This window comes from Cetorhinus maximus, chromosome 1, assembly GCF_964194155.1.
Source record: "Cetorhinus maximus chromosome 1, sCetMax3.hap1.1, whole genome shotgun sequence".
NCBI classification, from domain to species: domain Eukaryota; kingdom Metazoa; phylum Chordata; class Chondrichthyes; order Lamniformes; family Cetorhinidae; genus Cetorhinus; species Cetorhinus maximus.
This window is the reverse complement of record NC_135879.1, coordinates 62,221,710-62,234,381: the sequence shown is the minus strand read 5'-3', so window position 1 is coordinate 62,234,381 and position 12,672 is coordinate 62,221,710. Positions and strand designations below refer to the sequence as shown.

The following is a 12,672-nucleotide window of genomic DNA, read 5'->3' as shown; positions in this document are numbered from 1 at the left end:
AGTTAAACTATTCATATGCTTTCATTAATAAAATAGAAGCTTGTTAGAATCAGTTCATATATCTATTCTCTCTGCATGGTTAGCAATTTGTTTCCATCTTTTTCTCTAGATTTTGACATACACTGAAGGACTTCATGGAAAATGGCTGTTCACCGAAATCCGTGCTATTTTCTCCAGGCGCTATCTGCTGCAGAATACTGCACTGGAAATTTTTATTGCCAATAGAAGTAAGTCTAACTCTTAAAATGGTCCTTGAAAATTAATGCTCTTAGTTGGTATATTTCTGCTTAACTATTTAAATTGCCTGATGTTATTACATTTATTTATTTTAAACTGAGTTTAGAGAGATTTGTATGTGGAACACTTTCCAACCTTTCTGAGTAAAGAATGAAAATAGGTATATTTAGTAAACACTATTTGAAATTCACCTGCAACATTCAAGTTGTTTTACTGAAGGAGCAACATTTAGAGCTGTAAAAGTTGTGATTTCATATAATATTTTTCACTTTTGAGGTTGCCATTCTAATGATTCTTGCACTTGCCCCCAATAAGCTTAATCAGAGTATTGTTTTCCATAACTATCAATCCTGAGCCAATAATTCAGTAAAACTATTGAATTGCAAGATATAGATTGTCAAATTTATTTTTTTAGAAAATTGTATACTTTCATTATAAGCTGTACGGGTTAGTAAAACATCACTGGAGCAGACATGCTATCATTAATTCTTATACTTAAATTATCCTATTAAAAAATATAGATAGCCATTTAATAGATAATCAAAATATTGTTCAAAATTCAGAATTAATTCACATTTCCACAATTCAAGCTAAAAGTGAACCTCTGGACTGTATAGATTTCATAATAAACATACGTGTTGGAACATCTCCAAAACAAGTATAGCACTGTAACTAAATTCTCCTTCTGTGAAATGGTTAATGGATCTGTTGACCTTGCACGAGTTAAAATTGTGACACGTTTTTCCACAAAATCACTGAAGTAGACAACTCAAACTTCGTGATGATGTCCATGCAGCAAAGTTTGTTTAAATACATGGTCATGTTTGCAGCAGGAAATCTTTTTTGGGAATGGATTTCAGCAAAGAAGCGGAAATAACCCGTTGCCCATTGAAAACTGTGATTTATGTGTAGACAAAGGGGCTTGCAATTCTGCATCTGTTATATATCTAATTGCAAAGAGATGTTCTATTAAACAAAAATACAATATAAATCACAGAAGGTGATGTCATGTTAAAAAATGTTCTTTTATTGTTTGTTTCTTTGGCAGCTGCTGTCATGTTCAACTTCCCAGACCAAGCTACAGTGAAGAAAGTTGTTCACTGTTTGCCCCGTGTTGGGGTTGGTACAGGTTTCGGGCTACCCCAAACCAGGTATATTATTCAAAATGTACTGTTATTTTTCATTATATTATCATTACAAAGTATTCTTAAAAGTGCACTTTTTCTTATTTCCTTGTACTTTTGTACTTCCTGATCAAAAATGTGTTTAGAAGAATGTGCTGGATGATTACTCGTTTTATAGTTGCAGAAAGAAATCAGGCTTTTAGGGTTCAATGGTTTTGGCTAGTAGAAATACATGCCCCCAGGAAACCATATGTGTTAATATGTCCAAAGATGAACCAAGAACTCAAAACCAAAATTGGAATTGTTTTATTGCTTAAAAAACAGTTTCATTCATTAAAATTTGTCATATTCTGTATTAATGCCAAATACGTAAATCAGTGCAAAAATGGCACTGCATTGTGTCAACTTGGCCTTGTTGAACTAATTGAACTAAGCGCAGCTGTGAAACTGAGCAAACTGCCTTTCGAAAGTAACGAAGAATGCGAATCATGCCATATGACAATATCCAGTTGCTGTCAACTATAATTTTTGTCAGACTTCATTCTGTTTGTGTTGAATGTTTTCAGATGCCGTGAGAGAGAGACTTTTAAATTTGTGGTGGGGAAAGTTAAACAGAATGATTAAAACTATGGAAAGTTCTACTAATTTCCTAGTGATATTCTTTCATTCCATTCATTTACGTTATGGCCATGAAATTACATTAGTTGTGAAATTGCAACTGGTTGTGAATGAAGCATCAGGAAACCAGGTCAGATTGCTGACTAAGCTGAGTTGAGACAAGAAACTACCACCTTTTATTTCATTAAAAAAAATAGGAATTATATTGTAATCATCTTTGCATGAGATGAGTGCAATTTAAATTTTTTCTGCAGACAGTGCAGTGGCGTAACGTTTCAACATTGCATGAAATTAGTCTGGGCTGAATTGAGTGAGAAAATTGCTCAACTCAGATCATCCTTATTCAAACTGAAAATGTAGATTATGTGGAAAGTTAGCTACTGTAATCTATTTTGTATGTTTATTAAAATTGGAGTCAAATCACCTCGTACAGGAGGACAGTAGTTGCACCAGTCCAGTTGGAAAATTAAATTATAATTTGCTAATCAAGTACATGAAACTGCAAAAGATGTTTTTTTAAAATGAATAAATAATGTAATCTATATATTTGCTGTCATCCAACAAATAAGAAATGCTGTAATATTTTTATAATTTTTGATTTTCCCTCTGACCTGCAGACGGATCACCCTGGCTAGTCCCCGGCAACTTTTCAAAGCGTCCAATATGATGCAGCGTTGGCAGCGGAGAGAAATTTCCAATTTTGAATACCTCATGTTCCTCAATACAGTAGCTGGTAAAGAAATACTGCAGATTTTATTTAAAATAATGTTCTTTTAAATGATGTACCGTATCTGTTATTAAGATATAAGGGTTCTGAAAACTGCATGCTAGCAACTAAGAGGCAAAATATTATAATATGAAAGCTGGTCCAAACTTGAGTCTGAAATGTTTTGAGGCTGATGTTCAAATTGGCTCTGAAAGCAGACTCTGCATGTGTGTTGGAAAGCATCCAGCATGAAACTAGAGGAAATCTCAAGAAAATTCACCTTTAAGAATATATAAAAGATCTGAGTTTCCATTGCCCTTTAAAAGGAAATAGTAGACTATTACATTTTTAACAGATATTAAAACCATAAGACTTTCACAAATGTCAGTTAAATGAAAGTGAGAATTTAATTGTACTTTATCTCCTTCACCATTTCACCATATGCAAACGTTCAGCATAGTAAAATTAAAATAAGGAACAAAAGTAAGTACAGGATTGCCAAACCTTCTTATAGAATCATGACAGTACAGAAAAAGGCTATTTGGGCCGTCATGTCCGTGCCAGCGCTCTGCAAGAACAACCCGCCAACCCACCCTTCCCTGTATCCTTACACTTTTTTTTCTCTTCAGGCGCTTATCCAATTCCCTTTTGAAAGCCCTGATTGAATCTGCTTTCACCAAACTTTCATGCAGTACATTCCAGATCCTAACCACTCACTGCGTAAAAACATTTTTCCTCATGTCAGTGTTGGTTCTTTTCCCAATCACCTTAAGTTGGTGTCTGCTAGTTCTCAATTCTTCTGCCAGTGAGAACAGTTTCTCTCCATCTACTCTGTCCATATTTTTCATGATTTTTGAACACCTCTATCAAATCTTTCAACCTTCTGTTCTCTAAGGAGAAGAACTCCAGTTTCTCCAACCTATCCTTATAACTCAAGTCCCTCATCCCCGGAACCATTCTCGTAATTTTTTCTGCAATCTCTCTAAAATATTCACATCCTTAAAGTATGATACCCAGAACAATACTCCAGGTGAGACCAAACCAGTGTTTTGTAAAGGATCAGCATAACTTCCTTGCTTTTGTACACTATGCCTCTATTTTAAAGTCCAGGATCCCATATGGTTTTTCACTCCTTTCTTAACTTGCTCTGCCACCTTCACCAGCTTGTGCACATACAGCTCCAGGTGTCACTGTTCCTGCATCCCTTTTAGAATTGTACCCTCTTTTTTATATTGCTGCTCCTCGTTCTTCCTACCAAAATGTATCACTTATGGATTTGGAAAAGGCAGATTACGCTTGATTAATTGAAATTTTTGTTAAGTGACAGACAAGATTGATGAAGGGAATGCAGTAGATGTTGTCCAGATAGATTTTACAAGAGTGTTTGACAAAATAACACACAAAAGGCTGGTTAGCAAATTATGCTCATGGAATAGAAGGGTCAGTGTCAACTTGGATAAAAAAATTGGCTTAAGGACAGAAATCAGAGAGTTGTGGTAGATGGCTATTTTTTCAGACTGGAGGAAGGTAGACAGTGGTGTTCCCCAAGGGTCAGTGCTAGGACCACTGCTTTTTTGATATGTATAAATGACTTGTATATTTGAATATAGAGTAGAATTTCAAAATTTACCAATGATTCGAAATTTAGGGGTGTGGCAAACACTGAGGCTGATACCGATCAACTGCAACAGAACATACGCCAGCTAAATGGGCGGACAGATGGCAGATGGGTCTTGATGCAAAGACATCTGAGGTAATGCATTTTGGCAGAAGGGATAGGGAGAGGTAATATTGACTTAATGACACAGTTCTAACGAGTGTGCAGGAACAGAAGGATCTGAGTGTGCATTGATCATTGAAGGTGACAGGACATATTGAGAGAATGGTTAACAAAGCATATGGGATCTTCGACTTCATAAATAGAGGCATTGAGTACAAAGGCACGGAAGTTATGCTGAACCATTATAAAGCTCTGGTTACGCCACACCAGAGCATTTCATCTAGTTCTGGTCACCATAGTTAAGGAAGGATGTGAGGGTCCTTGAGAGGGTGTAGAGGGAAATTACCAAATTGGTTCCAAGGATGGGGGATTTTAGATACAAAGTTAGGTTGGAGAAGCTGTGGTTGTTGCCCATGGAGCAAAGGAGATTGAGGGGAGATTTGATAGATGCGTACAAGATTATGTCAGGTTTGGATAAGGTAGACAAAGAAAAGCTATTCCCATTAGCTGATGGTACAATTACTAGTGGACAAAGATTTAAAGTTTTGGACAAAAGATACAGGGGGAATGTGAGGAAGAACTTCTTTTTATGCAGGGAGCGGTAATGACTTGGAACTCGCTGCCCACAAGAGTGGTGAAGGTAGAGACAATGAATGATTTTAAAAGGAAATTGGATAGACACTTGGAAATAAACTTGCAGGGATATGGAGATATTACAGTGAAATGGGACTGACTCGATTGCTCCATGGTTAGCTGGCATAAACTCAGTGGGCTGAATGTCCTCTGTCTGTGCTGTATATGACTTGTTGTCTTCTCTCAATTAAGTTTCATCAGTCACATGTTCAGCCACATGTCCACCCACTCCAGGCCTCTTGAAATCTTATCACTATCTTTCTCAGTTCATGATACTTCCAAGTTTAGTATAATCTGCAAATCTTGAAATTGTGCCCTGTGCCCTAAGTCCAGGCCATTAATATTAATCAAGAAAAACAGTGGTCCTAGTACCCTGTGGAGCTTCACTGCATGCCTTTCTTCAGTCTGAGAAAAACCATTCAGCACTAATCCCTGTTTCCTGTCACTCAGCCAACTTCACCCCCTTGCTGCCACTATCCCTTTTATTCTATGGGCTTCAACTTTGCTGTCAAGCCTATTATGTGCCATCAATTTTGCTGATCCCAAGATTAGTACACCTCAGATAAAAGCCTCCACATTCAACGGATTATCCTCGGTCATTTCCGCCAACTCCAGTATGATGCCACCACCAAACACATCTTCCCCTCAACCCCCCTACCCCCTGTCAGCATTCCGTATGGACTGTTCCCTCTGTGACTTCCTGGTCCACTCCTCTATCACCCCTAACTCCTCATCCCTTCCCCACGACACCTTCCCATGCAACTGCAGAAGATGCAATACCTGCCCCTTTACCTCCTCCCTCCTCACTGTCCAAAACCCCAAACACTCCTTTCAGGTGAAGCAGCACTTCACTTGCACCTCCTTCAATTTGGTCTATTGTATTCGCTGCTCCCAATGCAGTCTCCTCTAAACTGGGGAGACTGGGTGACTGCTCTCCAGAACACCTTTGCTCAGTCCGCAAGCATCACCCAGACCTTCCTGTCTCTTGCCATTTCAACACACCATCGTTCTCTGACGCCCACATACTCTTCCTTAGCCTGCTGCAATGTTCCAGTGAAACCCAACGCAAACTGGAGGAACAGCTCCTCATCTTCCGATTAGGCACTTTACAGCCTTCCGGACTTAATATTGAGTTCAACAACTTCAGGCCATGAACTCTCTCCTCTACCTTTACCCCTTTTTAATTCAATTGTTTTTCTTTGTTTTTTAAATTTAAATTTTAACTTTTTATTTATTTTTTATTTATTTATTCAATGTTTTAATCCTTTTTCCCCAACCCCATTTCACCCCCCCACACAGGGCCATATGTCACTGGTTTCTATGTTGTGCTTTCACGGAGCACTGACCCTTGCTCTGCTATTAACACATTCTGCTCTTACCTTTATGCCACCATCAGCACCTTCTTTAGTCTTTTCTACTACCATTAACACTCCCTTTGTCTTGTGCCCACAACATCATCTTCAATCTCGCCTTAGACCCCATCTATCCCTGACCTTTCTTGCTCCACCTGCTCCACCCTCTCTTAAACAGTACAAAATCCATCACATTTATACCCCTCTTTCGCTCTGAAGAAAAATTATACAGACTCAAAATGTTAACTCTGTTTCTCCCTCCACAGATGCTACCAGATATAATATACCTCAATTGACTGTTCCTCAAAATATCTAATTTCCCCATATATTTTCACACTTCCTCTCTGGGTAGCCCATTCTTCATGTTCACCAGTCTGTGTAACCTATGTTTCCTACATTATAACAGTGACTAAGTATTTCATTGGCTGTTAAGTGTTTTGAGACGTCCATTGGTCCTGAAAGGCACAAAATAAATGCATGTCTTTCTTTATTTGACAATTAGGCTCTTTGAGTTTGTGGCAATTTCAAACACATTAGTCAAATTTGTTTTTTCTATTCCTTTGAGAATCTTGAATATTCTGAGAGTAAACAATCCCATACCACAGAGGCTATTGCACTGTCACCATGCTAGGGTATGCTTGCTGTAGTTCGGTGTGCAAAATTATACACAATTGTCCAATTGTGGTCATACCAGTGTCTCATCCTCATTATCAATTCCTGGAAGTTGTGCTCTATTCCATTGTTTATACACCATAGGATCTGTTTGGCTTTCCCAATTGCCTCAGAATTTGATTTTTTTGTTGCAAATTTGGCATTAAATATTTAACCTGTAGCATTGATCCAATAGTTAAAATATAAAATCTAGTTTATATCTCCACTTTTAAGTTGTTTTAAGTTTAGAAAGATTTACCAGCAATTTATCAATATGCAAATTAAAGCCTTTAGTTCATAACTCTTAAGTTCAGCCTGACCTCTCATTGGAAATGAGTGTTCCGACTTAATGACCAGGATAGGGGATAAGCTTTGTCAGCTTTTAACCATGCTCCTTCAGGAGAAAATAAATGGATAAGAGTTGACACTCTATCTGTTTCATCCCATTAGAGTGCACCTCCTTTCAGCTGATTCAGGTAACACTATTGCCTTGACGACTACTACTCAGATCTTATTAAATATTAAAATATATTTGAACCTTGAGTATCTGACCTGTTTATATGTTGTTCTGCACAAGGGTTTTGCTTAGAAATTGGAAGCTTTTGAACAAAATGGGGGAAAAGATTGAATTTAGTTTCTAAGCCTTGGAACTAAAATTCCTGTGATTGTGAATTTTAGTCCATTAATAGATGTGATTTTAAAAATAATAGTCTAGCAAATCTTATTTGCAAGCTTTATTTTGCAAAAATTATCTGAAATAAGAACTACCATGTGCCTTATCTTAAAGTTGGTATGTTACCTTGAGCAAGTTCTTATACAGCTTAGCTTAGTTTTCCATGTTTGTTTCAAGCTGTTAATCATTTTATTGGAGGAAAAAAATAATGTATGTTAATATAAAAGCAACCATATACTGGGCCCCAGTGACTTTGGACTATGGTGAGAAATATCACAGGGAGAGGGGTAGACCATTCAACTTGTTAAACTATTTAATTAGATCATGGATGATCTGTATCTCAACTCCTTTTCCCCATCTTTGTTCCATATCTCTTGATAACCTTACCTAATAAAAATGTCAATTCCTGTCTTGAAAATTTCAATTGATCCAACAACAAAGGCCTTTTGTAGGAGATGGTTCAAGATTTTCATTACTCTTTGAATGAAAAAGTGCTTCATGATTTCATTCCAAAATGACCTAGCAGTAATTTTAAGATTATGACCACTTGTTCTGGATTTCCTCACCAGAGGAAATAGCATGTCTGTATCATCTTTATCAAATACTTTTATCATGTTGAGCACCTCAGTTAGATCACTTCTTAACCTTCTAAATGCATGGATATAAAGTTCAAGTTTATGCAACCTGTCCTCCTAATATAACCTTTTAAGCCTTGGTATCATCTTGGTAAATCTGTGCTGAGACCAAATATTGTCCCTGAGATGCAGTGCTCAGAACTGAATGCAATGTTCCATGTGGAATCTGACTATTGCTCTCTGTAACTACATCATAAACCTCCTTCCCTTTGTATCCCAGCCCTTTTGAGATAAAGAACAACAACCTCTTTCCAATTGCTTTTTGTGCTTGTAAAGTGAATACATGGGGAGGAGCAGTTTCCTAGGGAGCACCACTTGGCATATTCTGCCAATCAGATACATTGCATTTATCCCTAACTGTCTGTCTTCTTTCCTCATGATAAATCATGCCATTTCCAGTCTTCTGATCATGGATGAGACTATCTGTCATGACTACTTCATCTCCCTCACCATCCATTTGTCTTTGCCTGCCTACTTCCCTTCTTTCACCCACAACCATCACCTTCAACCTCTCAGAAGAAACACTGCCATCCTGCCCTAAGTTGCTCCTCCAACTTCAAAAATTTCCTACTTCCTGTTCTTTAGCTCTCCACCCATCACAATACTGCTGTTACTATCAACCTACTCAGCTCTTCCCTTCATTCTGCTTTGATTGCCGTTAGGGTTATTTATGCTCTATCACCCACGTCATTCTGCCAATATAGATCTCTCCTCCATGACCATTGCCAACAATTCCATGACACGTTCTTCACAGCCGAGTTTTCCTTCCAGTGGAATGTCATTCTGGAGAGTAAAGACAATCCCAGAATCTTTTCTACAATGCCCAACAGTTTCCCCTGACAATTTATAAACTGGAAAATTTCAAATGTAACTCCATTATTTAAGAAAGGCGAGAAAGAGAAACCAGGAAATTGTAGACCTGTTACTCTAGCATCAGTAGTGGTGAAGTTAATGAAATCTATAAATTAAGGACAGGGTAACTAAACATTAAGATAAATTTGAGTTGATTAGCAAAAACCAACATAGATTGGTAAAGGGTAGGTCAGTCCTATTTTTTGAGTAAGTAAATAAACTAGTAGATGGGGGAATGTCTATAGGTGTAGCTAATATGGACATCCAAAAAACCTCTGATAAGGTTCCACATAGGAAGCTGTTGGCTACAAACAGCCTGTTTCTGTGCCGTATGTCCGATGTAATCATTAAATTGAAGGTAAGTTATTGACCATAGTAGGTGATTGTTCAGACTATTGCAAGACATAGAATCTAGGTATGTATGCAAATTGAAAGGAAGTAACTAGCAGTGTGGCACAAGGATCTGTGCTGGGGCATCAACTATATTAATGACTTGGATAACACAATAGAGAGCCATATGTCCAAGTTTGCTGATGGCACAAAGATTGGTTGCATAGTTAGGAATGTAGATGGAGCATAAAATTGCAAAGAAATATTGAAAGGTTAAGTGATAAAATTTAGTTTCTGCCCTACCATAGTCCCAAAACGGCTCTTAGCTTAGACACAAACGTCATCTTATGCACTGCGACAAAAGTAAACAATCCCTCCTGGTCCTCGACGCCAGCTTTACCTCACCACCACCTCCATAAACGCCTCCACTGTCTCTAAATTGCTTGTCTCATTTCCAAAACTGTATAGGCAGAAACTTTCTCCTAAATATCGAGAAGACCAAAGCCATTATCTTTGGTCCCTGTCACAAACTCTATGCCCTAGCCATCAACTCCATTCCTCTCCTTGGCAAATGAAAAAGCATATAATTGCGCAAAGATGGGTGGCAGGTCAGAAGATTGGACAGAATATAAAGAACAGCAAAGAATGACAAAAAGATGAATAAGGAGGGAACATTCAGAGTAGGAAAGAAAGCTAGCTGGGAATATAAAGATGAATAATAAGAGTTTCTATAGATACTAAAAAAAGAAAAGTTAACAAAGTGAGCGTTGGCCCTTTAGAAAGTGAGTCTGGAAAGTTAATAATGGAAAGTAAGGAGATGACAGATGAATTGAAGAGGTATTTTGCATCAGTTTTCACGATTGAGAATACAAGCAACATCCCAGAATTGGCTGTAAATCAGGAAATGGAAGGGCAGGAGGAACTCTGGAAAATTACAATCACCAGAGATGTAGTATTGAGCAAATTGTTGGAGCTGACAAATCCCTGGGTCCTGATGGACTTCATCCTAGAGTCTTGAAAGATATAGCTAGTGAAATAGTTGACGCATTGGTTTTAATTTTCCAAAATTCCTTAGATTCGGGGAAGGTTCCATTAGATTGGAAAATAGCAAATGTAACCCCTTTATTCAAAAAGGGAGGGAGACAGAAAGCAGGAAACTGAATGCCAGCTGGCTTAACATCTGTCACTGGGAAAATGTTAGAAACTATTATTAAAGATGGTATAGCAGGGCACCTAGAAAAGTTTAAGGCAATCAGGCAGAGTCAACATGGGTTATGAATGGGAAATCATGTTTAACCAATTTATTGGCTTTGTTTGAAGGAGTCACTGTGCTGTAGATAAAGGGGAACTGTACTTAGATTTCCAGAAGGCATTTGATAAGGTGCCACATCAAAGGTTATTGTGGAAAATAAAAGCTCACAGTGTAGGTGGTAATATATTGGCATGGATAGAAGATTGGCTGGCTAACAGGAAACAGAGAGTAGCCATAAATGGGTGTCCGCCTGGTTGGCAATATGTAACGAGTGGTGTGCCACAGGGATCAGCGTGGGGGCTTCAACTTTTTACAATTTATATAAATGACTTGGAGGAAGGGTATGGTTGTTAAATTTGTTAATGACACAAAGATAGTTGGGAAAGTAAGTTGTGAAGTGGACATATAGAGGCCACAAAGTGGCATAGGTTAAGTGAGTGGGCAAAGACCTGGCAAATAGAGTATAATGTGGGTAAATGTGAAATTGTCCATTTTGGCAGGAAGAATAAAAAAGAATCATATTATCCAAATGGTGAGAGATTGTAGTGATCTGAAATTCAGTGGGCTTTGGGTGTCCTCATGCATGAATCACAAAAGGTTAGTATGCAGGTACAGCAAGTAATTAGAAAAGCTAATAGAATGTTATCATTTATTGCAAGGGGAATTGAATACAAAAGTAGAGAGGTTATGCTTCAGTTGTACAGGGCACTGGTGAGACCACACCTGGAATACTGTTTCCAGTATTGATCTCCTTATTTACGGGAAGATGTAAATGCATTGGAAGCAGTTCAGAGAAGGTTTACTAGGCTAATATCAGGAATGGGCGGGTAGTTTTATAAGGAAAGGTTGGACAGAGTAGGATTGTATCCACTGGAGTTTAGAAGAGTAAGAGGTGACTTGATCGAAACCGCTAAGATCCTGAGGGGTCTTGACAGGGTGGATGTTGAGAGGATGTTTCCTCTTGTGGGGAAAATCTAGAACTAGGGGGTCACAGTTTAAAGATAAGGGGGTCACTCATTTAAGACAGAGATGAGGAGAAGTTTTTTATCTCAGGATTGTGAGCCTTTGGAACACACTTCCTCAAAAGGCAGTGGAAGCAGGGTCTTTGAATATTTTTAAGACGGTGCTAAATAGATTCTTGATTAACATGGGGATGAAAGGTTATCGGGTCAGGCAGGAGCTTACAGTCAAATCAACCATGGTCTTATTGAATGGCGGAGCAGGCTTGAAGGACTGAGTGGCCTACTCCTGCTCTTAGTTCATATGTATGTATGTATATCTGAGACTGAACCAGACTCTACAAAATCTTGGTATCATATTTGAATCTGAGATGAGCTTCTGACCACAAATCTGTACCATCAGTAAGACTGCCAATTTCCACCTCTGTACAGTAATATCAACTCCACCCCTGCCTCAGCTCATCTGCTAAAATCAAGACTTGATTATTTCAATGCAGTTCTGGCTATTCTGCCCCATTCCACTCTTTGTGAACTTGAGAGCATCCAAAACTCTGGTGTCCATGTCCTAACTTGCACCAGGTCCTGGTTATCCATTATCAGGCTGACCTACATTGGCTCCTGGCTAATCAATGTCTCAATTTTAAAATTCTCATCCTTGTTTTCAAATCCCTACCTGGCGTCACCACCCCACCCCCACTCCCCTTCTCTGAAATGTCCTCCAACCCCATAAACATCCGAGATAGCTGCACTTCTCCAATTTGGGTGTCTTGAACATACCTGATTTTAATCACTCCACTGTTGGCGGCCATGCCTTCAGCTGTCAATGCGCTAAGCTCTGGAATTCCCTCCTTAAACTTCTCTGCCTTTCTTCCCGCCTTTAAGCCACTTTAAAACCTACTGCCCTGACAAAACCTTTGGTCATCTGCTCAG

General features: G+C 38.4%; 1 protein-coding gene across 1 annotated transcript in view; it reads left to right on the top strand.

Moving 5' to 3' along the window:
- The window catches only part of lrba (LPS-responsive vesicle trafficking, beach and anchor containing), a 913,498-nt gene that overhangs the window by 621,650 nt on the left and 279,176 nt on the right, over positions 1-12,672 (top strand). The window contains exons 40-42 of the mRNA XM_078541260.1: positions 110-227; positions 1,286-1,388; positions 2,597-2,712. Coding sequence (XP_078397386.1) covers positions 110-227; positions 1,286-1,388; positions 2,597-2,712 — 337 coding nt within the window. The remainder of the gene's footprint in view (positions 1-109; positions 228-1,285; positions 1,389-2,596; positions 2,713-12,672) is intronic.